The following is a 27701-nucleotide window of genomic DNA, read 5'->3' on the forward strand; positions in this document are numbered from 1 at the left end:
GAAAGATTTCCTTACTTGTAATATCATCATTCATCTCTTCAAGTTCATTGTTGATTCCAGCATCTATGGAGCTCATTATTTTATCAATCTATAAAAAACAAAAACAGTGAGAAGAACTCATTAAATGTCTTCATGGCATCTGATAATTCTCCCAACACAAAGGCAGAACATTTTTAGTATTGTGATCGCAACAATGCCACAATCAAGAAAACTTTATAGTACAGAGAAAACTTTAAAGAGATGTCTACATTACACTGCACCCTGTTATTAAAAATAAAATCATGCTCTTTTCATAGAAATTGGAAGCTAGCATCTTTTCCTTCATGCTTTCATGAATTTAATTTAAATAAACATTAATGGTAAGTTTTAGTGTAATTTTTCATATATAAAAAATATACAGACTTGTTAATAAAAGCATGTGGTTCTACTTGTTTCCCTATAAGATATGAAGTATCAACAAACCAGAGAAAGACACCAATGGAAAGGACCTCAGAAGTCACCAAATCCAATCCATACATGAAAATTAATTCATTTTCAGTATCCCTAACAAGTTGTTATTGAACCACTTTCTGGATACTTTCAATGAAGAAAGAACCTAGTATGTCATAAAGCAGCATATTGCACTTTGTGCAGCTCAGATTTTTAGTTCTTTCCCCCTACGTTCAAGTCTAAAACTTCATCTTTGCAATTTCCAACTATTGCTTCCAGTTCTATACCTGAGGGGCAAGCAGAGGAAGTCCAATCTTGCTTCCAGGAGACTGCCCTTCAATAAAGATAGGTTTAATGTCCTTATTGAGTCTTCTCTTTTATAGGATAAACATTCCTATTTCCTTCAAATAACCTTCACACATTATGAACTCAAGGCCCTTCCACTGTCTTCCCTAATTTCCCCTGTAAGTTCTCCAATTTATCGATATCCATCTGAAACTATAATGCCCAGAAATGAATACAGTGCTCTGGATGTGGTCTCACCAGGACAGATGTCTATCACCTTTGTATTCCTGGAAAGCTATGTTTCTCTTAATTCAGATTGAGTGCCTCCACTTCCTTGGCTACCATATCACCCTTATGGAATGTTGAGCTTTCAGTTCACTCAACCCTCCATATCTTTTGTTTTGAGTAAAAATCTGTCTAAGCACCCCCCATATTTTGTACTTGTCAAATCCATGCTTGAAACCAAATATCAGATTTGTTATTTTCCCTCATTCAACTTCAAATTATTAGATGTAGCTCAATGTTCTGTCCTGTCCACTTTGTATCCTGACTCTGTCATCCATTGTGCTAACAATTGCTCCCAGGTTTGTGTCTGCTGCAAATGTGATAAGGTTACCATCTATAGCTTTAAACGGGTCCCTAATAAAAAAGTTCAAACAGCACAGGGTTATGTAAATTCTTCAGGATATTGGAGGCTTTTAAAGAAGTTGAGGTTTAACTATTAATTCAGGGTGAGGGATTCATCTTCTCACATCTAATCATATCCAATGGCATTCCTTTTGTGAGAATTTTTATGATAATGAATCTATGACCACACAAAAAGCTTATTTCTGCCATACATGGATTGAATTCATGATATTGGCTACATGTCCTCATTAAATAAGATGACTAATTCTAAACTCTAACTCCTACTAATAGCAAGTACTAACTGGTGATTTTGTAGGTGCATGTGTATATGTTGGAAAGGAGGGACAAGACCAGCAATTTTATGGGTATAGGAAACTCCTGATGAGAGAGCTCCCTCTGTCAATGTTGGCACCCACACTGGATGTCATTGTCTTAGACAATTGCCTCAAGAATTGATAACTTAAGAGATTTGCCTAGTATCACCCAGTCAGCATATGTCAACGCCAGGTCTCTTTCTGAAGATGACTCTCAGAATTCCTATGCATCACTGCCTTATAACTAATGACAGAGAACACAGATACAGAAAACTGAAAAAAACCAAATGTGTCACCTACCAGATCAAAACATGAAAATAGCAGGATTGTTCATTTTAAACTTTGTACCATATAGTTAGATGGGCATCAATTCCTATGGTCATAAAAAGGCTTATCTCTATGGGAGGAACTATGTTTGAGCTATGATGCTAGTTGTGAAATACTAAAGCATTTCCATCAGGCACCCTTTTTGCCTTCTGTGGTGAAGATACTCCTTTAACCTCCAAAAATATTAGACATTTAAAATCTGTCCCTTCCCCAACTACCCAATTCCACTGTCTTGTTTAATAAATAATAAAAAGATTCAACTTACTTCTTCCCATTCAGAAGTGAAGGAAGGAGTCCTCTCAGAATTCCCTTTAGAACTGGGTTCAGTTGTTGAGGATTCACTCCAGTTCACCCTTGAAGTTTTCTCAGTGGATGGGTAGGCAATGAGATCAGAATCAGATTTGGAAACATTTTTGGACAAATGCAAATCAAGAAGGGCCTTTGGCAAAGACCGTATCCTTCCCAGAGTACAGGCTCGCTCCACGAATCCTCCTGTGCTAACACCCCACTGGTCCCCATTCCCATTTCTTGTTCCATTTCTTGCTGTTCTTGTGCCAACAAGGGTGTGATTTTCTAATGGATTGCTTTTTGTGTGAAAAATGGTTCTACTAACCACTTTGGGCTTAATTTTCTTTACTGGAGCGCCTGGGTTATTTCCTGGTGGAGGCTGCTGATAATGGAGAGGATTATTCATCAAACTAATTTCTTCCTGTGCTCCTCCACACATATTTGCTTTGCTATAGAGACGAAGTGGATTATCAGGGGACTCACAGGCTGGAGAAGATCCATGGAGCAGGCCAGCAAATTGCCCAGGATCATGTTCCTCTGGAGGGTCATTCTCTTCTTGTTGACAGGAATCTGTGAAAGGAGAAGAATGGAATCAGTTTCTGTGTTTTTGTTTTTTTCAACTTTGTTGGTAAATGTCACCAAACACATTAAAAATAATTGCCCTGCCATTCTTAATTTCTAGCAGTCTGGGTTACCATGTCTGATTAATTTCTTTGTGGCCTTATCGTAGTTTACTATGGATTTACATCTGACATGTAGTATATTTAGTATATATTTGTAAATAGAAGTCTTCTAAAATAAACTAAGGGAACATTTCAAAGTACTCTACCTTCCTACTTTCAGAATGTCTTTTTGTGACTGGGGACAAATAAAATATAAGCATTCTTAAAGAAGGGAAGATCCAAACCTTCCTCCAGCACTATAATTAAGTAATCCATATAAACACAAGATATGGAAGTCATTGAATTCAACTTTTACGTTGTATTGGTTAAGAGGTTAGGTCTTGTCTAAAGTTATACAGCTAGTTAGACTGGAAGGTTGGGTAAATAAATTAGGAGTCTCTAAAATCTCAGAATAGGAACAGAAGTCAGAGGCCATCTAATACAACCCATACTTTAACAAGGAATATTTCCACATCATCCTTGATCAAGTTTTTGCTTGAGAACATCAGTTAGAAATCTACTACCTTCAAAGACAGTCCCGTTTACTTTTGACTATCTCTAATTTTTAAGATGTTTTCCCTCATACTGAACCCAAGTTTCTCCTTACATTATTTAGTTTCCACTCATTGTTCCTAGTTTTACATTCTTCAGCCAAGCAGAAAAATTATCATCTTACAATGTTTGTAAAGGAACTGCCATGTTTCATGAAATCATATATAAAAATGTCTAGAGGTATAGAAAAGGATAGAAGACAAAATCAAGGACCATTGAATACACAAGAAGTTGACAGAGAGGAATCATACATTGAATTCACTCAGGAATATATTTGTCAAACTCTAAAATATTATTAATAGGGAATGGAATTCATCAGTAGCAAGGAAGAACCAATTTTTTTTATATAAACAAATTTTTTTGTATCACATAAGAATACTTATTGAGAACAAGAGATTGAATAAACAAACAAATGTAAACACATTATTATAGTGATAGTCATAAGAAACAAAATTATGGTTAATTTTAGTTTTTAGATTCTTATGTCACTTTAACTACACAATTTACATACATTTGATCACTTATGAACTCATGGAATGTTAGAGCTAGAAGAAACTTTGGCAAGCAATTCTTCAAAACAAATCTTAGCATACTACTTGATGTATTATTGCATTTTATAAGCTTATTGAAATGCAGTCTCCATTCTTATAGATGCCCATAGGGTAAACAATCACTATGACTTTTATTCAGTGAAATGCTTTTTGTCATTTTTGAGCTAATTCCAAAGCTACAGAAAAAGAAATGCATAATGAGGGTAAAAAAGAAGAGATGGAATTTTACTGATTTGGAATCATTTTTCTTACAAAGCAGAAGAAGGAATGGTGATGACTGAAGTAAACTGTTAAATGAAAACTAGGATAAAAATCTTGCCTCCCTCTTATACTTACCACAAGACCAGAAAAATGCACTTAACCTTCCTAGGCTTCAATTTCCTTACTTGTAAAATGAAAAGTTTTAACTAGATGACTCCTGGGGACCCTTCCAGTTCTAGATCTATTATTTATGTACTAAATACATATGTCACATATATAGAAGAAGCAATTAGCAGGAGAATAAAATAATTAACATAAGTAAAAGTCATATAAACTGAATAGTTGGCAGAAAGATATCCCGCTGGGGGCAGCTAGGTGGCACAGTGGATAGAGCACCAGCCCTGGATTCAGGAGGACCGGAGTGCAAATCTGGCCTCAGACACTTAACATTTACTAGCTGTGTGACCCTGGGCAAGTCACTTAACTCCAGTTGCCTCAAAAAAAAAAAGAAAAGAAAGATATCCCACTGGATTCTACAATTACTTTTGAACTCAGTCTACCAATACTCATCCACAAGGTAGTAGCTCTTTGAGGAACCCAGAGTTGAGGTAAATTGCACAGAATAACACAGCTAGAATGAGAGAAGCAGTTTTTAAATTTAGGTCTTCATATCAATCCAATAAATTGTTGCCTTTATTACATATCTAAAGTCATTAAAGATTGCATGAGGCATGTGTGATGAAAGTAAAATTTCAGAATCCTTTTCTGCTCCCATTTGTTAAAGTCAATAGTTAGCACTAAACTCAATACTTCAAAATTTTTATGTATGAGTAATTGCTACCTAAAGCTATATAATATTCTTTCTGATGAGAAGAAAATGAACTAGAATTCCTCTATAGCTCCCATGATAGCAGCTCAGAGTTTTGTGCTTTAGGTCAATAAGGCACTTGCAAGTGAATAGTCCCACAAAGTAGCTAGTGCAAATATAATTATCAACATTTTACAGATGATAAAGGATATGAGAAATTAAATGAGGATATGAGAAATTAAATGAGTTGCCCACAACCATACAACTGGTAAGTACAATTGAGAAGAAGGGAAAGAGAGAGGGAAGAAATTTAATAAGTATTTATATAGTGCTTATGTGCCAGGCAATGTGGTAAATGATTTTTTATTATTTCATTTGATCCTCACAGTAACCATGGAAGGTAAGTGCTATTACTATCTCCACCCAAGAGCGGAGAAAACTGAAGTCAAGAGAGGTTACATGACTTGCCTAGAGTCACACAGTTAGTAAGTGTTTGAGAATACATTTGATCTCAGATCTTCCTGTCTCCAGGCCCTGTGCTCTATCCACTGTGCAACTAACTACCTCTATTTATACACTGTTCATTGATTGGCTCAAGATGGTTACTTCATATTTATTCAATAGTCTAAGATGACAAAAGAACAACATTGAGATATTCCCACTGGAAGTTCTACCCAGGGGGGAAGGTCAAAAGAATATTATTATTGTTGTATGGACATGTCACTGAACCTAAGAGAGGAAAAAGATTATGATTAGAAAGCTGGGTCTCACATCAATTTTCTTATCTGTATTTTTCTTTGGCTACTATGATTCCCTGGAAGATATTATCAGCCAAAGAGCTTGAGATGAGAAGGAATCAGTGGATGTGCATCAAGAGATAATTCTCAAGTAAAGCAGTTTGGAGCCCAATTTTTAAAACTTGCTAGAGAACCATGTAGAGACTAGGTGCCATTTGGAGTGTCAGGCTGAATGGCATTAACCAAGTGAAGAAATTTTTAGCCTCTGTGCCTTAAGGAACTTTTAGTTTTCTTTATTTCTTTCCAGGCCTAGTTTGGACAGGTGCTGCCAACAGACAATGAACCTGGTTCAGGATTATACAGAAAAAGGGTACCAGGTCAGATCACCTGTAGGAAGTTACACAGCATTTTCAATCATCATAAGCTGCTCCCATGCTCCCAAAGCCCATACTTTTAGTCCCCCAAGATGCTTCATCATGGCAAATCAGGAACCAAACTAAACTCAGAAGTATCACAGGTGCATGGGACCTACATCTGATAGATACTAGAAAGAGTTATATTAGGTATAGTAGGTATAGCACATTATAAAAAGAAAAGACTTCTCTATATGGCATCATTGAAGACAAAAATGACCAGAGAAGGCAATGGGCTGATCATGTATCATGAGAGAGGGACAATTTGAGCGCTGCATGACTATTTGCAAAATATTAACAGTCCAGAGATATACTCTCATCATGCTAGATGCCTCCACCAGGAATTATAAAAAGACAAGGACAAGAAGGGAACAGGATCAGAACCATAAGCTCATAAAATTCCAGAAGGAACCTGGAAGGGCATCGAGTCCAAGTTGCTCATTTTACAGATAAGGAAAATGCTACCCCGAAAGAGATCATGAGATGACCTATGTAGGGTTGGAAGGAAATTCAGAGGTCATCAGTTTCAACCCCATCATTTGATTGGTGAAAAACAGATGAGGTAACTTGTTTCAGTCAGTCAATACACATTTATCAACAGCCTACTATGTATCTGTTAGACACTAAACTAAGCTCTACAGATACAAAGAAAAGTTTAAAAAAAGTCCATGCTCTCAAAAAGCTCACAGTCTAATAGAGAAAACAACATGAAACTATATTCAAAGAAGCCAAAATGAAAAAAAAATCAAAAGAGGGAAGCCACTAGAATTAAGGGAGATGGGGAAATGCTACTTTGGATGGTAAGATTTCAGCTAGGACCTAAAAAGAAGCCAAGGATGCTAAGGCAGAGAGGAGCAGGCAAAGTATTCCATATAAGTAAAAGAGGTTGAATTCTTTCCCCAGTTTTTATTTCAGAAATAGGATTTTCATTCCAGTCTGCTTATTTCCCAGCCTGTGTTCTTCGGCATGGATAGACTGTAATCCTCAGCTATCAATAAAGAGAGAACTCATAATGATGAGTTTGGGGGAATGAAGATCATGAAATGAGCTTTAATGGTATAAATTATTTAAATGTGATTGTAGTATTTTCTTATTACTTTTCCTTCTATAATGTGTCTCTATCTTATCATGCAGTCTTTATTAACAACAACAATAGCATTTTTTATAGCACATTAAGGTTGGTAAAACACTTTACCCATATGAATTCATTTTATCCTCACAACAACACTCAGAAGTAGATGCAATTATCACTGCCATTTTACAGTTGAGGAAACTGAGGCAGATGCCGTTAAGTGCCTTATTCAGAGTTACAAAGATAGTGGGTGTCTGAGGCTGGATTTGAACTCATCTTTCCTGACTCCTGACTCTTTTCTGACTTTCCTGACATCTTTCCTGGACTCTAGGTCCAGGGTTCTATTAATTGAACCACCTCACATCTCCTCAATTACTAGAATATCTCCCATAAACAAAACCTTCATTTTATCTCTGGTGTTCTATACACCCCTATTAGTTCAAGCCTTTTCAAAATGAAAAGATCTTGTTATTAACCCAAGCACCACTTCTTATAAGAAGCTTTTTTTAAATCCCCCCAGGTGTTAGACCTCCCTCCTCTCAAAGTACTTCACATTTTTGTATATATTTTTATTCGTTTTATGTATGCCAATATGTTTCCAGTAAAAAATGTAAACTCCTTCAAGACAGGGTCTATTTCATCTTTTCTCTGTTTCTTGAGTACTGAGTACAGTGCCTAGAACATAGAAGGAAATTTTAAAATGTCTGTTTTCTGTCATTATTACATGCTTTATATGTCAAGGGTTATGTGATTCTGTGGAATAATTATGCTCTAGAAGTTCAGAGATGAAAGAAAAAAAGTACTTTTGCCACAATCATTTATGTATGTATATATACAAACACATATATATGTGTGTATATTATATGTATATATTTGTGCATTTGGGTACACGTGGGTGTATGCATGCATGCATCCATGTATATTTTGCTGGCAGTTGTAAAAATGCAACTAAATACTTCCTGTCTTGAAGAATCTCTATCAGTGGACATCTAAACTGCCAGCAGATGGAGACAGAGCTGTAAGAGAGAAAGCTCATTGGTGAATAAAACAAAATGTAATACTCCCCACTGCCAGGGACGGCATGCCTGCTCCTTTGAAAAGATGTAAAAGCAGCCCGACCCAAAACATGTATATCTAAATTTTAAATAACTGAATCACTTTATAAACAAACCAATTTTGGCTGTGCTTTCCCTCGTATCAGAAAGAATTGGAGAGTATGGTTTCAAATTCAAGTTCTACCACTTTGTATTTCTACGACCTTGACTAAGACCCTTACTTACCCTCCTAGACTTCAGTTTCTTCATTTGGAAAAGGGATAGATTGAACTCAATGGTCTCTAAGGTTCCCTCTAACTATAAGACTGTGACTCTATTGTAACCAGCGTCTGGCACATGCCCAGATCCCATCAGCTTTCTTGTCTGAGGTAACTTCCCCAAATGGAGACGCTGGGAAGCCTAATTCTGTGAGAGTCATAATGCCACATAGGGGAAATAGATGCCTTAGAATGACTGTGGAACATGCAGAAATGTTTGGTGACTAGGGTCAATTTATTGGACAGTAGATATTGCACAGTTGGGAGAAGCCTCTTTGAAGTTGTCCATTAACTAGACTTGGTAGCATCTTCAAAAAGGCTTGAGTTAGTTGTTTAGGGCATCCACTGAGATGGAGTCTTCTCTCCTCTCAGGTTATATGAGCCAGAGAAATGGCCCTTGGTCCTTGGCTTCTGTGTTGGTTCTTTTCCATTTTAGGAGAAGGGAGCGAAGCCTCAAACTTTGTTGAGCATAAAAGGTCTGGAGTGTGTCTTCATGTACCAATGTAGTAGAGTCTGGGTGTGATTCCCTGAAGAGAATGTCGGGCTCTCTGGAAGTAACCTCTCGACCCAGGCCACCGGAAGCTGAGACTCATGAAGCAGACAAGTTACATCTGGAAAAGAACTTGGTGAGACCAGTGCTACATAGGAAGTGAACTAAATATTAAACTTACTCCACTGAAAGGCTGAAGAATGATAGGGAAATGTATGACCACATGATATTGGTGAAAATATTTATATAATTATTCCTTCTAAATCTTTCAAGTAAATAAATTTTTGTAATGGCTAGTATGAGATTGTGGTGTGGTGGTCAAAAGAAACTTTGGCCCTAGTCACTGGCACTTAACAATGGGGGTGACCCATCTGATGGGGGCTAGAGCCAGTAGCAGTAGAGAGAAAGACACTCCACAAATCCTTTAGAATATCAAAGAATACATATAGCAACCTGTTCTTGGTAGAGTGTAGCTGGAGGATACCTGTTACACTATAATATTTTCCAAAGACCAGAATGAGCATGGCACAGTGGAAAGAGAACTAGATGGGGGAGAGTGTCTGGGTTTGAATTCAAGATAAGCTACTTGCTACCTGTGTAATTTTGGGTAACTAACAACCCTTCTGGGGCTCAAGTTCCTTATCTTCAAAATGAGAGGACTGGGGCAGCTAGGTGGCGTGGTGGATAAAGCACTGGCCCTGGATTCAGGAGGAACTGAGTTCAAATATGATCTCAGACACTTGACACTTACTAGCTATGTGACCCTGGGCAAGTCACTTAACCCTCATTGCCCTGCAAAAATAAAATAAAATAAAAATGAGAGGACTATATTAGATGGTCTCTGACATTCCTTTCATTTATGATGATTAAATGTAATAAATATAATATTTTGGGGAGGGGGATATACTTTAAAATTATTTAAATGTCTTTTTTATCCCAAAGGGCTCACTTAAATAAAAACAAATAGTCTCCCCCACCCAATTGGAGGTGAGGTGGGGGGAAAGGTGAAAGGGGGAGAAAATAGTTTTATGTTCATTTTTTTAAATTAAATTTTAATTATCTTTTAAAAATATAATATCAGAATACTTTCTGTCTCTCTCTGTCTCTGTTTTTGAGGTGGGAATGAGGGCTATCCCATGAGACTGAATTGGGACAAGCCCTGCAGGTTAAAGTTGTTTTTGCATCTTGTCTCCACTTGATTTCATACTTTTCCCTTCATGGATATATACCCTAAACACAGAAGTGAAGAATTAAATTAGCCCTAACTACTTCATCTACAGCAAATATTCCAATCTGATAGCTATACAGAGTTGTCATTAGCATTTCAAAAAGGCATTAGAGTTGCCTTGAAAAAACATATTTCCATAATTTCAATAATCTTTCTTCACGCATCTTTGCCCCCGGCTATCACCTGTATAAGAAGGAACCTAACTGCAGCAAATTTCAAAGATAGATGATATGTATAACTTCAACTAGCTTTTCAAAAAACTACATGTCTCTGTAGTCTGCAACAGGCCCTCTCCAGCTTCCTTTAAAGCAGGAAAATCACAACCAAATCCTTACCACCTCTTACAGGAAGCCTTTACTGAATACTCTACCCTTCCCATGCTTTCTACCTTTTGATACCATTTGGTATTATGTATATGGTGTGTGTGTGTGTGTGTGTGTGTGTGTGCATGCGTGCACGTGTACACACATGCAGTGTGCGGTGTTCATGCACACATATTCCCAATGGACTTAATTCTTTCGCTTTCATGCTATATACATTGCATCAACTGATGAATCAACAAACATTTAGTAAGCACTTTACTATGTATAAGGCACTGTGCTAAATATTAGAGGATACAAAGATAAAAATGAAACCATGAACACCCTCAGGGAGCTTATATTCTATTGACAGAGACAACATCTACAGATAGATGATAGATAGATAGATAGATAGAAAGAAAGAAAGAGAGAGAGATAGGTAGGTAGGGAGAGAGAGAGAGATGGATGGATGATAGAGAGAGATAGAGAGATGATAGAGAGATAGGTAGAAAGACAAAGATAGGCAGGAAGATAGGTAGACTGGTAGGTAGGTAGATAGACTAAAGTAGATAGATAGATGGATAGATGGATAGATAGATGAGAGATAGATAGAAAGGTAGATAGATAGATAGATTAACAGACAGGCAGATAAATGATAGAGAGATAGATGATGGAGAGATAGGTAGATAGCTAAAGATAGGTAGGAAGATAGATAGGTAGACAGACTAAGGTAGATAGATGGAAAGATAGATAGATAGATAGATAGATAGATAGATAGATAGATAGATAGATAGATAGATAGATAGATAGATAGAGATGAGGCATATGCAAACCAAATCCAAAAGTTGTAAAGTGTGTAGAGGCAGGCTACCCATCTATGTGTGTCTGTATATGAACCTATGATATAATGGGAGTGAGGAGTTGGTAAGGAATCTCTTTTGAAATTATTCTGTTTAACTGATTGTAATGGGGAGGTAGAGTCTGAATCTGATTCCACAGGTATAGGAAATCTCCCAAATGGAGATAAGCCACTGGCCTTCCATTCAGAGAGAGGTGTCTGGGGCATGGAGAGGTGGAGTGAATTGCCCATGTGCCACAACCAGTACGTGATAGCTATGACCTGAATGCAGGGCATGTTGTCAATACATTTTGTATTTACTTAGCAATCTTCTTGTTCTATGCCTTCACCCCCTATGCCTGACAGGTCGGGAAGGGTCTTTAGTTGTTGTCTGTTTGTTTGTTTTCACCACTGAGTTTTGGCTACCAAGCATGGAGAATTATAAAAACTACTTAGGATTGAAAAAAAAAGAGTCTTAGTACATTGTCTCTTCTCTTTTCACACACTATTACCCCTGTAGAGTCTGTGTGAGGAGGCTCAATCTCTGGGAATTTCAAAGCTAACACCTCTGCATGCTTGTCAATAACATTTCCAAAACTCTTTGGAGATATCTTTGGAAAATGCTTTGCTTAAAAATGCAGTCATATTGTGCAGAGCTCTAGGGAAGCAAGTTTAGGTGTAGCTTAGGATCAGCAATGCCTCCAGGATCTCAAAAATGAAATACTCCCCCCAGTCAATTTCATGAGATAAAATACCTAACGATGAACAACTAGAGAAAAAGAGAGCTAGGGGGCAGCTAGGTGGTGCAGTGGATAAAGCACTGGCCCAGGAGTCAGGAGGACCTGAGTTCAAATCTGGCCTCAGACAATCAACACTTACTAGTTGTGTGACCCTGGGCAAGCCACTTAACCCTCATTGCCCCATCGAAAGAAAAAAAGAGAAAAAGAAAAAAAGAGCTAAGAAATATCTTCTTTTTATTACTAGTACCTGTAAAAATATATGGGACACAAAATTCACCCCATTTCTTGGGTGAAAATGAGTAATAACAGAGTAACAGTACTATTGTAAATATAGTAAAAGGTAAAAGACTCTGATCAATACAGCATTCCACCACAATTCCAAAGGACTCTTACTGAAAAATGTTATTCAACCCCAGAGAGGGAACTGATGAACTATGAATGCAGATTGGAGCATATTTTTTCACTTTATTGTGTGTGTGTGTTGGCAATAGGGATAATATGGAAATATGTGTTGCATAACACCACATTTCATATGCATAATGGATACCATATTGTTGTTTTTCCTTCATTTTTGAAGAGGACCAATGACATCAAGAGGCGACATATTAACTCATGGGAGAATTGGATTTCAGTGAGGCAGAGTTACATAAAGTTGTCGGCCTCACTCTCTCTTCCAGAGTCATCAAAGTCCAACAGTAAGAAAAAAGTCAAGCTGACTAGCAACGGTCCAAGATGTAGTGGCATCTTTGAAGTCTGACCAATCTCTAAGCACTCCATGGCACCTACTTCAGTCACCTGCATGGCTGACGGAACAAATTGTTCTATTGCACCTGTTCTGCTAGGATAAGTCTTCACATGCTTGGGTAGACACCCCTCTAATTCATCAAAGAGTTCGAGGACCATTGGTTACCCTCAACCTGGTTTAACCTATCTGCAGAGACAGTTTACCAGAGTGTGGCCACTGTGAATGCTACAGCTTCTTGGAGCTACAGGTGAGAGCTGAAAACCAGTTAAACACTAAAGGTGTGTGAGTAGCCCGGAAATGGCCATTGGCTAACCTTCACACCAGAGGTTCAAATTTTTCCTAAATACCCCATACACCCTAAAAGGTATCATTCCTTTCCTTCTCAATGAACAGGGAGGGAAAAAAAGCAAGGGAAAGAATTTGGAATTAAAAATTAATGTTAAAAAAATAAAATTCCCCCAACAAAAATATGATGATACATTTCAGTAAGATATATCATCAAATCACATCAATGAAGAGCCAAATTAGCATACTCCTAAAATCATGAAGAGTTTTCTTTACAGAATATAAACTCCTTAAGGGTAGGAAATATTTTTGTTTTGTTTTATTTTTGCATCCCCTTATGACTAATATCTATGCAGGCCAGTACTTTCACCACAACAGACATTTAATATATGTTTATTAGATTTAATTACATTTTTAAATTTTCACTAGTCTATCCTTCTGTTTCCTTAACATCCCTGCCTCATCATGGTATAGTAGAGAAAGGACTCTTGTCTGAATCAAGAAGACCTCAGTTGTTTTATTGACTCTACCACTTCCTAACTATGAGCCTATGGGCAAGTCAATTCTCCCATAAGGAGACATACACATTTCTTGAAACCTAAAATTTACACATGAATTCACAGGATCACAAACCATCACTCTAGAACTGGAAGGGAATTTAGAGATTATTTAATCCAATTCCCTCATTTGGAAGAGAAGGAAAATGAAGGCTAGAGAGTGTATCCAGAGTCACAGAAGTAGTAAGTAGCTAAACTGGGATTCCAACATAGATCCTCTGACCCCCAATTCAGTACCCATTCCAAGGAATCAGGAGTTGCTGGATGTATTACCAGAGTTTAGCACATTGCCTGGTACACAGCAGACATTTAATAAAGGCCTAATAATTGGTTTATTGATTGATTGACAGCTTTAGGGGAGGGAGTTTGTCCACTGGACACTGCTACCAAGAATACAATCCTAGGACCAAGCCAAAAAAAAATGACTATATACTGCAACCAAAATTAAATACCTAAAGATTTTGTACTTTAAAACCCCTTTAATTTCTTCATTAAAAAGGACTGAACTGGAAGTGAAGAAGTGACTTATTTATTGCTTCCAACACCCTAAGGCAACTAAAGACACTAAAGAATGAAAGCATGTTCTCAAGTGTCATGGGAGAGGTGGCATCAGAGAATCAGTTCCTTAGTAATCAAACACAGTGAGAAGTTTATCATTGCTAATTCTCCTACCTTTTGAAATAACTACCAAGAAGACCTTGTTCCTCCAGGCTTAGAAGCAAGATGCTCTGGCCAGCATGTTGGCTTATATCCTATTACTGAGATCCCTCCCAGCCAGAGTGAATTTCTCAAACAAATAATAAAATAGCCACTCAGGTTACTACACCAATTTGCATTTATCACAGCTTCCTGCAGGTCAAAAAATCAAATCACACTTCAAAAGGAATGTGAACTCAATTTAAGTAAACTCAAAATCACTAAAAAAGGCATTTCATTTAGAAATCACATTTCATTTAGGAGCCAGTATTTCTTCTGAATAGAGCCACAGATTTAGTTTGGAAAGTATTTTGGAGGTGATCTTGCCCAACCACCTCAATGAACTGATGGTCCTTGTGGTCATCTTTGAGTTGTGATTTTGGTATGTTATTTGGCCCAAATGCTATTGTTCTAAAGAAGATTGTTCACAATCTCCAACAACAAGATAGCTCTATCTTCCAATTAGAGACTCCAGAGAAACAAAACAATACTCTTTCTAATGGTATTGATAATATAGTCTGTGATGGAATGCTTCTTTCCAATTACCTTTTAAGTGTTCTCATGTTGCTTGGTCCAGGGGGCATCAAAGAGTCCAGAAGCACACAGAGAAGATTAAGGATGGAGAGGGTGTTAATTCTCAAAGCTGACACCAAGATCTCTGGATCATTTTCTTTTTTGTTTTTGGATCACCAGTGCCTGGCATAGTGACTAAGACTCAAGCATTTCATGTTTCTTGAACTGACTTGAATTGAACTGAATTGGTGCTGAAGTAATAAGTGATTCTCAGGGCTGAGTGGGGAGATGTTTATTGTTATCATTTTGATCTAACTTGGGGAGATGTGTCCTAACCAAAAAAAGATGAAGAAACTGTTAAAGCTAACTGTGTCAATGGTAGCCAAGTTAAATGGCTCCCTAGATATCTGTGGAATCTCCAAAATGAATTTGTAGCATTCTCCTCCTCTTTTGATACAAATTGTAAATAACATAACTTAATATAAATAAAATAACTTAATCCTGTTTGCCTCAATTTCCACATTGGTTAAATGAGCTGCGGAAGGAAATGGCAAACTACTACAGTATCTTTGGCAAGAGAGCCCCAAGTGACATTACAAAGAGTCAGAAATGACTTAAATGACAAATGACTGAACAACCTCCTGCTCTTATGGGTCTAACCCAGGGTCACAGAGTCTTTCTAATTTCATTCTACTCTATTGTTCTGAACTCCTCTAAGAAGGCCATTGGATAGACATCACCCTTCCCATTGAATCGACATGGTCTATATAACTCTGTAATAGCAAGAAGCAAAGAATAGGTTTTCTGCTTCTCCGTATCATAGATTCCTTATAACATGAAGTCCTTCATTTGCAGAAGACATAAAGCACATCTTTCTTTCTTGAAGAGGAGCAATGCTTAAGATATTTCAAACTTAGAAGGTGAGAGACAACTTGCTATAATATGCAGAGTCCTGTACTTGGTGCCAGGAAAAGCTGATTTGGAAACCTTCTTCAGACATTGGCTGTGGGACCATGGTCAGATCAATTTCGTTTTCTTACCCTCAATTTCTTCTTCGATGAAAATTGGGGTGGTAATAGTATACCCCTCTTCCTCAGGTATAGTGAAGAAGACATGAGGTATTTTGTAGAATCTTCATGTTACTTTAAAAGTATTTTATATTAGATAATTTACACAACTCTTTGCAAACCCAAAAATCCTGTGCAAATATTAGCTATTATTATTATTACTCTTGGAGGAAGCCCCAAACTGATTGCTGCCCAAGAAATCTTTTCTGGCTAGAAGGATATTTTGGGAATCATACTGCCTCAAAAATCAAGCTTCTTCCCCCCTACTTTACACAGGAATTTGGGGTTCAAGAACAGTGTCCATGAATACCTCTCCTAAACGCACTGCTTGGTGAATGCATGTCAAAGGCAGTCAGTTACTGCTGGGGTGAAGAAAGCCCCTTTCCTTCCACTGCACTCTACAAGAAAGGCGCCAGGAAAAAGATGAAGAAAGGAATGTGAGAAGGCTGTCAGCTCCCTTACCCTGCAAGCTGATTCAATTGAGCTCATCAGGCAAATACTCCTGATTAACCTACTATACATTTCTATTACATTTACAATGGTATAAAAGAGTCAGTCTGCCCAACTGTCTTCTATCAGAAGCGATCTCTCTTCTGAGGTAACCAAATATCCTCTCTCTTGCTAGACTGTCCTTGTGGCTTGTTGGCACATACTTTGACTCCATGGTCTAACATGAGATGACTTAGATTCTGCCTGTATCTTATAACGTAGGGATTTAAAGTTGAAAGGAGGGGCAGCTAGGTGGTACAGTGGATAGAGCACCGGCCCTGGAGTCAGGAGGACCTGAGTTCAAATCCGGCCTCAGACACTTAACACTTACTAGCTGTGTGACCCTGGGCAAGTCACTTAACCCCAATTTCCTCACTAAAAATAAAATAAAATAAAATAAAATAAAATAAATTAAAGTTGAGAGGAACCTGGAGTTCACAGTGTTCAACCCTTTTGTTTTAGAAAATAATATGTCAGCAAGCACTTACTAAGTGTATACTATATACTAGAAAGTATCACTCCCAGATGATGAAACTGAGGCCCAGCATACTCTATGATCCATTTTCTGCTCTCTCAAGTTTCTTTCAGAAAAGAGCCATACTCCGCAACTGATGGTGATGATCTTCTTCCTCCTCCTCCTCTTCTTCCTCCCTCCTTCCTTCCTTTAGAGTTGCCCAAGATTATCATGGTAAAAGGAAGGAGAACTGGGATTCAAATTCAGGTACTTAAACTCCAAATCGAATATTCTTTCCAGTGCCTTACTCTGCCAGGAAATTTCTCTTTTCTAAATGGCATGGAAATATCAGCTACTTTTGGAAATTTTTGAAAAATGTTTTAGAGAACTATAGTCTAAAATTTGATATGGCTGGTGACTGCTACATTATGCCAAGTAAAGTCCAAGGGGATCAGAGAAGTGTGTGTGTGGGGTCAATAGAACTAGCAATGGCTCAGACTCCAGCCTGTCTAATGCCGCTGGGATCTTACTTCATTCATGTAGAATCTTCTTTCTCTAGCTCCCTGTGCTCAAGATATTGGGGGGGGGGAGGTGGAAGGCGGTCGGCCAATTTTCCCATTGTTTATAGAACATCTCAAGAAACCCTTGTTTTCAGCTGTTAAGCTCCATGGCAGAATGAATTACTAAATTATTGTATATCTGTGGTCCAAGGCCTGATGTATCTTGGCATGTAGGCTCTATTAAAAGAAGCCACTGTTTCAAGCAAAAGAAAATCTCCATGTTTGTCCTTCCCACACACTTCCCCCTTGCATTCTCAACCACTAACTTCTTTGTTTAATGTGTGTCTGTGTTGAGGGCTAAGTTAATAGAGGCACTTTCTCATCTATCTCTAAACCCCAAGGGAGTGAGCAGTCTCAAAGGGAGGTCTCTGTTCAGCTGAATTCCCAGACCTCTGAGCCAGAGGAATAAAATGACCCACAGTGAATAATTCCACTGGGAATCAAGACTTTCTATTTCTCCTTCATTCAGCACTGTTTGCTCCCTGTACTTCCTGTATCCACCCATTGGCCAAAACAGTGGTGATCTCTTTGGGCCAGGGGGAGGGGAGAGCAGTGAGGTCTGACTTTGAAAAGATGTTTTGTTGATCACTTTCATCTTTCTGTCAGAGTCATTTTAGCTCCTTTTGCTTTGGACCCTCTGTGGCAACAAAGAAAACTAATCAGACATCATATGCAGAGAATAAATATGAAAAATGTATATACCCTTCCGTTCTCATAGCAGCCCCCTACCTACATGACTAATTTTGAAACCCCTCTAAATTTATCACCATTTTAATCATTCCAAAAATGATCACAGAACAAAAAACTGCTCAGAAGAGCTGAAACCAAAGAAAACCATGATTTCTACTCAGGAAAGACAAAAAGAGAGTAATTTTGCATTAGAAAGGGGGGAGAAAATTGTTTTTAATTATTCCCAAATGAGCAACCAGCCAGCACTTCCATTTCCAATAGGAATGTAAAGTATATGAACTCTAAGGTACCTACATTTTCTCAATAAAAGCTCTTGGAATGTGTTCAATTCAAATTCACTCAATGGCTAATCTCTTGCTGTGAGTCTAGAGGAAACTGGTTTCTTTTCCCCTCACAACCTTCCCAATGTATTACTCATTTTAGTTCATATTATCATAGATTTAGAGCCAGAAGGAGCTTTGGATATACTCTTGTCTAACTCTCTCTTAATATATGAAGGGATACTGAAGTTTTTAACTGTCCCAAAGTCTGGCTTGATGCTGTAATTTGGCCAGTGAAAAACATTATTCTTACCACCCATAAGAACAGATCATAGGCTAGGTGGTCTGGGAATGTTGACCTGAAGACAAAGCCAGAGGCAGCCTCTTCAATACCTAAGTACTAAACTACTAAGTACTTCAGCTGCAGAAATATCTACTAAATAGAAATACCCACAGAGCATAGAGACACCCTGAGCCATACATCAGTTCAAAGGTGGGACAACTGAGCAGTTTTGAGGATGCTCAATGAACCTGGAGAAAATCACAAAGCCATGCTGACTAGATCCAATTTGATTTATGTTCTATAATCTCAACTGGGACCCTGTTATGGCAAAGCAATCCTTTCATTCTTCCCTAATTAATTCACTATCCCAACCATTAGAGTAGCTTTCACAAATCTTTTTATTTCTCCTCAATCTTCCCATGGCTTAGCCTCTCACCACCATCTCAGCTGAGAACTTTGCCTCATGGGCTATTGAAAAAAATTGAGGCTATGCACCAAGACCTCATTCTTCTTCTCTGCTCCTCATCTCATCTTCATTCATATCCTTAGCCTTCTGTTAAGATCTCCTCCCTCATCCATGTCTCACATGAAGAGGTGAAACCTTTTTCCTTGACAAAGAAAGCCCCTCTAGATGCAGAGGTGATTTCATTCCATCTTGTTTTCTCTAGCAGACTATCCTTTTTATCATGCCCACTCTCACTTTTCTTCAATTTCTTCTTGTATACTGGTGCTTCTTTATTGCCTACAAATATACTTGTCTCTCTCTTACCTTAAAAAAAAAAAATCTTCACTTGATCTGTCTCTCCCCATCAGCTGTCATCCCATAGCTGGCTTGGCTCCTGTGACTAAACTCCTTGGGAAGGTTGTCTACAATTGGTGTTTCCACATCTTTTACTTTCATTCTCTTGTTAACTCTCTACATTATAGCTTCCAATCTCTTCATTCAACTGAAATAATTCATTGTCATCAATAATAACTTATTTGCCAAATAAAATGGTTGTTTTCAATTTCCATCCTTCTTGGCCTCTTTGACACTATCCATCATCCTCTTTTCCTTGACACTGTCTTCTCTCTAGGTTTCTAAAATCTCCTACTACATAATTGCCCCTCTAGTGTCTTCTTTTCTGTACCTTCATCCAGGTCATGCACCAATGTTGGGTGTTCCCCAGGGTTGTGTGCTGAGTTCTCTTCTCTCATCTTCTCAGTTATGATGGATTCAATTCTTATCTTTGCTGAATATTCTCAAATCTACTTAGCCAGATCTAACTCCTCCTAACCAAACTGGAACCTTCAAACTCCCAGTAGACATTTCATACTGGATGTCAGATAGACATCTTTAAACTCAACCTGTCCAGACCCGAACTTGCTATCTTTCTCTCTAAATTCCTCCCCAGTTCAAGCTTTTCTCTCACTGTCAAGGGTACTGCCACCCTCTGAATGTCCTAGACTCAAAACCTAGGGGTCATCCTTGACTCCTCATTTTCTCTTAATCCTCACATCCAATCTGCTGCGAAGTCCTGTTGATTTGACCTTCATGATGTCTCTTATATTTCCTTCTCCCCTCTGACACTGTCATTACCTTGGTACAGGCCCTCAGCATTTCATGGTTAAATTCCAGTCTGCTGGCTGATCTTCCTGACACAAGTCTCTTCCCACTACAGTCCTACCTCCATTCAACTATTAAAATGGTCTCTTAAAGCACAGGTCTGATCATTTTCCCCCACTATGCAATATGGTCCAGTGGCGTCCTATCACCTTCAGCATCAAATATAAAATCCTTAGAGCAACAGAGTACCTTGAATCTGGTCTAGCTGTTTTGTACGTCACACATAAAGGAATAGGATGATAAATAGACAGCTGAGAAAACTGGGGCCCATGTAGGTAAAATGACTTGGCCAAGGTCACAGAGCTTGGCTCTGAATCCAGATCTCTTAACTCCAAGTTAGTTGTTCTTTCCTAATTCAATTTATTTGTTCTAAGTTCCACCCCTGACACATACTATCTGTGTGACCATGGCTGAATCACTTAAAGTCTCACTTCCCCCAAGCAGGTCTCTAAGGCTCTTAGTTTTAAAAACCATTGCCTATCTGGGAGTTCTCAGCACAAATAAAATCAAAGGTTCAGATGAAATAAAAAAAAGAAACGTTAAAGTCTTTGACCTAGGGCTGGAGATATCTTAACCCACTTGGCCTCATTTTACAAAGGAGGAAGTCGAGCCCTGGGAAGGTTAAATGGCCTAGGGATATATATTAAGAGTTGGAAGGGGGGGCAGCTAGGTGGCGCAGTGGATAAAGCACCAGCCCTGGAGTCAGGAGGACCTGAGTTCAAATCCGGCCTCAGACACTTAACACTTACTAGCTGTGTGACCCTGGGCAAGTCACTTAACCCCCACTGTCCCACAAAACCAAAACAAACAAAAAAAAGAGTTGGAAGGGACCACAGAGACCATCTGGTCTAAACTCTTCCCTTTACAGATGAGGAAAATGAGGACAAGGGGCGTTCAATGACTTGTCCAATGTCACACCGTAAGTAAATGACAGAGTTAGGATCTGAACACCACCTCTAGAACAAGTATTCCTTCCACTTTCCCACTCTGCCTCCTGTGCTAGGTGCTGGGATACAAAAACAAACAGAAAAAATCATTTTCTGACCCCCAAGGAGCTAGCATGAGAGTGGTCAGAAATATGTTAATTTTTTTTTTTTGGTGGGGCAATGAGTGTTAAGTGACTTGCCCAGGGTCACACAGCCAGTAAGTGTCAAGTGTCTGAGGCCAGATTTGAACTCAGGTCCTCCTGAATCCAGGGCCTGTGATTTATCCACTGCACCACCTAGCTGCCCCTCGCAGCAACCTCTTGAGGTAGGTGCTATCATCATTCTCATTTTATAGTTGATGAAAGTGAGGCAAACAGGGTTAAGTGACTTGCCCAGGGTCATGCAGCTAGTATGTATTTGAAGCCAGATTTGAAGGCAAATCTTCTAGACTCACCCAGAGCTCTATCCACTGGGCTACCACATGTTTCTTTGTATCCCTTGTAATCAGGATAGTGCTGAGCACATATAGGTATCTGTGGACCTATGATTCCACTAACTTAGAGAACTCTAGGATGATGACATTCCCTCCATCCCTGCAGGTCGGCACCTTTTCTGTAACATGTAGCCTCAGAGAGTGGCAAAGAGCTACACAGTGTGTGTGTTTAAGACGCGAAGGCCATCTCTTTCTCCACTCACACTGGCTGGTCATATAGGCTTAATAAAGACTTGCTGAATATAAGTGAATTAAAATGGAAGTAAAGTGTCTGAATATCTGCTTGGGCAGTCTCACCATGTGTCATCATGCCAGTTGACATGGTCTACTTTAGTAGACAGCTTTGGTAAATAGCATATTCATGTCAGAAAATTTTTTCTCCCAGCATTTCTAAGGTTGTGGACATTGTATAATTTTTTATAGATAGGAAAGATGAAATTCAATCAAATTGCAATTCTTACCGCTTGAGTTCAGTGATAGAAGTGTTTCATTCAAGTGAAGGAATGGGGACGTGGCATTCTAATCTGCTACAGGGATGTTTCCAATATTGCCTGGGCTCACCTTCGTCCAACCTTTCACCCATTATCTTTATTCAGAGTTCATTTCATTATGACTTCTCCCTTTCTACCACCACAATCAATCAACAAAAATGTATTTAGAAACCATTGCCAAAGACTGCTGGTTGGTATCTCTGACTCAACTTCATGTCTCAGTCCAGTCAATTCTCTTATCGACTTTCAAAGTAACCAAGAGTTTACTGAAGTGGAAGACAGAGGAGAGAGTTGGTCAGACCTGTACTTTAGGAAAATCACTTTGATAGCTGCCAAAAGTTTGTGAGACTGTTTTTGTCTTTCTTTGTATCTCCAGGACTTAATCAAGTGGCTGGCATAGAGTGGGAACTTAATAAATACTTTTTGTTGACTTGTAATTTTTTTCTTTTTTTTTCTCTTGCAGGTGGGGGGGAGTTGGGAGGGAGAGAAAAATAAATACTTGTTAATTGAAAACAAATTTTTAAAGAGCCCGCTTTGTGCTGGGAAATAGGTATACAAAGTCACAGAAGGAAGACACCTCTACTTTCAAGGAGTATACATTCTAACACAGAGATACACAAAGGCACAAATCCCTAATTAATTAAATGGGCTGCCTTAAGGCAAAACCCAGTATCTCCTGGGACCTCAACATGTGTCTAATTTCTTCTGTAATGATAGGGGTTAGGTCTAGCAGGCAAATGAAATTGGTGGAATGAAAAAAAAATCTATCTAGAGGAGAAAATACAAAAGTAATGGTGGTGAGATTTTCTGCAAGGTCTGATGACCTGACTTCAGAATATCAAAAGGAAGCCCCAGAGTAAAACATTGATTTTCACTCTTAGGGAATGCTACTTAAAAGATCTGCCATATTCCTTCCATCATTCATGCACTCATCCATCCTCAAACAGAAACCCTTCTGTTCAGCACTTCAAGACCTTCACAAGGAGTCCAGCCTCAACCAGACAGTGTAATAATTCTTGCTCTTTTTCACATGACATTTTATTTCTATTCCTTTGCATTAGCTATTTTCTATACATGAAATGCATTTCATTTTCATTGCAATTTCTGAAAATCTCTGCTTTCCTTAGACTCATCTCAAACACCAACTTCTACGTGAAGCTCTTCCTGATACTTGCCTGATAATGTCTTCTTCCCTAAAATAGCTTCTGTTTATTCTGTAGGTACTTACATATGCCCAAGTTATCTTCCTGGAATATCAGGAATTACTCACTAAAAGTGGGACACTGACTGATTTAAGTCACTGTACTGGGTGATATCAGGAATGCAAAGAATAGTTAGATACTCTTTATTGATTGTGGAACTATTTGTTTTTTAATACTGAATTAATTATGTAATTTTCTTTTCCTAGCCAGGTAGCCTGAAACTGAATCCCTGTGAATCCATGTAACTATGCTTATGAACAACAGAAATACCATGTGAAACCAGAATCTTTTAATTCCAAATCCAGATTTCTTGCCACTATATTATGCAGACTCTTTTTTTCCTCTATTTTATTTTTTCTCAATTACATGCAATTTTTTAACATTATGTTTTTTTTTTATTTCAGTTCCAAATTCTCTCCCTCTCTCCCTTGTCCTTTAAAAGTCAAGAAATTTTATATAGATTATAAATGTGAAGTCCTGCAAAATATATTTCCATTGTAGTTATGTTTCAAAAGAAAAGAGGCAACTAGGTGGCACAGTGGATAGAGCACCGGCCCTGGAGTCAGGAGTACCTGAGTTCGAATCCGGCCTCAGACACTTAACACTTACTAGCTGTGTGACCCTGGGCAAGTCACTTAACCCCAATTGCCTCACTAAAAAACAAACAAACAAACAAAGAAACCCAAAAGAAAACAAAGACCAAAAGAAAAAAAGAAAGAAAGTTTTTAGAAGTATGCTTTGATCTGCATTCAGACTTCATCTGTTTTTTCTCTGGAGGTAGTAAGCATTTTTCATCACAAGTCCTTTGGAACTGTCTGGCTTTATTGTATTGATCAGAGTAGCTAAGTCATTCACAATTGATCATGGTACAATATTGCTATTACTGTGTACAAAGTTCTTGCTCACTTCACTTTGCAATAGTTCATGTGAGTCCAGTTTTTTCTGCAACCATCCTGTTCATCATTTCTTATAGCACAATCATATTTCATCCCAATAATATGCCACAACTTGTTCAGTCATTTCCCAATGATGGGCATCCCTGAAATTTCCATTTTTTGAGACCACAAAAAGAGTTGCTATAAATATTTTTGTACATATAAATCTTTTTCCTTTTCCTTTGATCTCTTTAGGATATAGACCTAGTAGTGGTATTTCTGGGTCAAAGGGCATACACAGTTTTATAGCCTTTTGAGCATAGTCCCAAAATCTCTTCAGAATGGTTGTACCAGGGGCAGTTAAGTGGCACAATGGATAAAGCACTGGCCCTGGATTCAGGAGGACCTGAGTTCAAATTTGGCCTCAGACACTTGACACTTATAAGCTGTGTGACCCTTGGCAAGTCACTTAACCACCATTGCCCTGCCCCCTCCCCCCAAAAAAGTGAACCTAAGGTTTTCAAAGGCTCTTTTAGTAGAATGTGTGCTCTGGGGAAGTATCCAGAATCACAGGACAGCTCTCTGGATGGAACTTTAGAGAACAACTTCCCAAGCCACCTTTTTACAAATGAGGAAACTGAGATTCAGGCAGGTCAAGTGTCCTTTGAAAGGATACTCAGCAAGCCAGGTGCACATTATTCTGACAAATCTAGGTTCTTCAACTTTCATGCAAAAGTTAATACAATTCTGTTATTATCTATAAGACCAGCATTGCATGAAAACTCACAACTTAAAAATGCTGTAACCTGCTTTCTCCCAGTGCTAACAGAGAAATAAATCCTTCTGAAGTGAATAAAAGAGATGCCTGTAATTTTAATATAAGAGGTGCTCATTTGTCACTAGGGACTGTTCCTTTTGAATATGCAGCATTCAGTTTGTATCATGCAAATGCATGATCATTTCCCAGTTTTAAGTACTGTTTTCGTGGTCATGTTTATTTTGGAAAAATTATCCACGGAATACAGATAAAAAGGCAGGCGTCAATTCAGCAAATTATAGCATTCATAACTGAGTGTTTGTTCCTTGTCAGTAATCACTAACAGTATGAAAGGAAGCCATCATACAATAGAGTGGTAAATAGGCATTGCATAATACCATAACAACAACAACAACAACAACAACAACAAAACTACTTTGAGGATTTGCCAGCCATTGGAGTCTCAGAAGGTAAAGATGATCAGTCCATGCTTGATCAAAGGTTTCCAGAGGATGTTGGAAAAGAAGGCTCAAATAGAGAAGAGGAGGAAAGCATATGGTTTGGTAGATTAACAGTCAGGATTGGAACCCAGACCATCCAGCTCCAGAGCCATGGCTGGTTCCATTGTAATACATCAAATTCCTTGTAGAACAGAGAGGCAGTGTGTCTGAGTAGAGATAATGGAGCACATGGGATCATTAAGATCTGAGTTCAAATCCCGAGATAGTAACAAATCATGTAACCACATCCATTTCACTTAAACTCATGGAGAGGTGAATTGGGAGAGATAAGTGCTTGCAAAAACGATTAATTAAAAACAACATTTCACTTAAAATTTCTGAGCCTCAAGTAATTTTGCACTAGTATAAGGTGTTGAGATGAGTTTTCAAAATGACTGATTGGGTTAGCACCCTGGTCAGTGGGATGTAATGGCTTCTAATAGTAAAAGAAATAGATAGGGCACAAAAATTCAAGCTCTTAAACTCTTATTTTATTTATTTATTTATTTATTTGTGGGGCAACAAGGGTTAAGGTACTTGCCCAGGGTCACACAGCTAGTAAATGTCAAGTGTCTGAGGCTGTATTTGAACTCAGGTCCTCCTGAATCCAAGACCAGTGCTTTATCCACTGTGCCACCTAGCTGCCCCCCAAGCTCTTAAACTCTTAAAATGGGGCATAGGAGTTCAAGCTCTTAAACTCATAAAACTATTAAAATGGTCAATCTGACATGAAAGGTGGTGACTGAATGTCATTCCTTGTGTACTGGTAATACAAGACAACAATAGATACCAGAACCAATCAGAAATCATCAGTACTCTACCTTTAAATGCTTCAGTACAGATGACACTTACTCCCAAAGTAGGTGAATAGGGAGTGTCAGCCAAACAGAATGAGGACATGATCATTTCCATCAGGTGCCATTATTAAATGATGTCAAATTTGGAAACAAATTTCAGCAATTATAGGCAAGGGTTTCACTCTACTTGCCAATAGTGTGTTAGTTCCAAATTAAAGGACAAGGCAGTTTAGGGAAATAATTAAAAGTAAATTTATCCTTAATCAAAGATTCAACCATAAAAGATTCAAGGACAGATTACATGAGGTCTGTGAACTTGGAGAGAAAAAAAATCAATTACTTTCAGTAATCTTTGATTTCCCTTATAATCCTAAATATTTTATTTCAAGCATTTACAAATACTATTCTGACAAGGCTTCGTTAGACTGCCAAAAGGGCCTGTGATACAAAAAGTCTACGATCTTCGGATAAAAGATGAAAATATATTGCCACTAGCTACTCAGTAAACCTGAAATGAGAAAAGCTGAAGAACCTGCACTCACTGAAATCTTAACTCAGTGCAAACCCTAAAAATTATACCTAATGAAAAAAGGGAGAACAAAAAGAGCACTAGAGTCTCAAGGAGATGGGTATACTTACACTGGAATTTTGGCAGCTAGGTGGCGCAGTGGATAGAGCATCAGCCCTGGATTCAGGAGGACCTGAGTTCAAATCCGGCCTCAGACACTTAACACTTACTAGCTGTGTGACCCCGGGCAAAGTCACTTAACCCCCATTGCCTCACCAAAAAAAAAAAAAAAAAAAAAGAAGAAGAAGAAGAAGAAAAATGTTTTATGAGTTTGAGGCTGTATCAAAATAGAACTATTCCCCAAAGTCTTTGTCTGGTGTAACCATCATGAACAATCACATTTTCTTCCAGTATTTGACTGAGAATGTAAGATCATTTCTGAAGGAAGTGTATTCAAGAATATATAGGGTAGGGGCAGCTAGGTGGCGCAGTGGATAGAGCACCAGCCCTGGATTCAGGAGTACCTAAATTCAAATCCGGCCTCAGACACTTAACACTTACTAGCTGTGTGACCCTGGGCAAGTCACTTAACCCCAATTGCCTCACTTTAAAAAAAAAAAAAGAATATATAGGGTAGCCATGACTGCGGACCTATAAAAAATGTCTCCTGTCCTTTCATTGTTGAAAACCATGCAGCTTGGGAGAGCTACTGAAGATCTTGAGAAAAACTTTATAAGATAACCTCTATAGCTTGCTGTCACATGCAATAGGAAT

At 38.3% G+C, this 27701-nt stretch overlaps 1 protein-coding gene across 1 annotated transcript in view; it reads right to left on the reverse strand.

Moving 5' to 3' along the window:
• The window catches only part of ANKS1B (ankyrin repeat and sterile alpha motif domain containing 1B), a 1325415-nt gene that overhangs the window by 636450 nt on the left and 661264 nt on the right, over nt 1-27701 (reverse strand). The window contains 2 exon segments of the mRNA XM_043965259.1: nt 16-88; nt 2248-2840. Of these exon segments, the coding sequence (XP_043821194.1) occupies nt 16-88; nt 2248-2840 (666 nt within the window).

Source organism: Dromiciops gliroides, chromosome 5, assembly GCF_019393635.1.
Source record: "Dromiciops gliroides isolate mDroGli1 chromosome 5, mDroGli1.pri, whole genome shotgun sequence".
Classification (NCBI taxonomy): domain Eukaryota; kingdom Metazoa; phylum Chordata; class Mammalia; order Microbiotheria; family Microbiotheriidae; genus Dromiciops; species Dromiciops gliroides.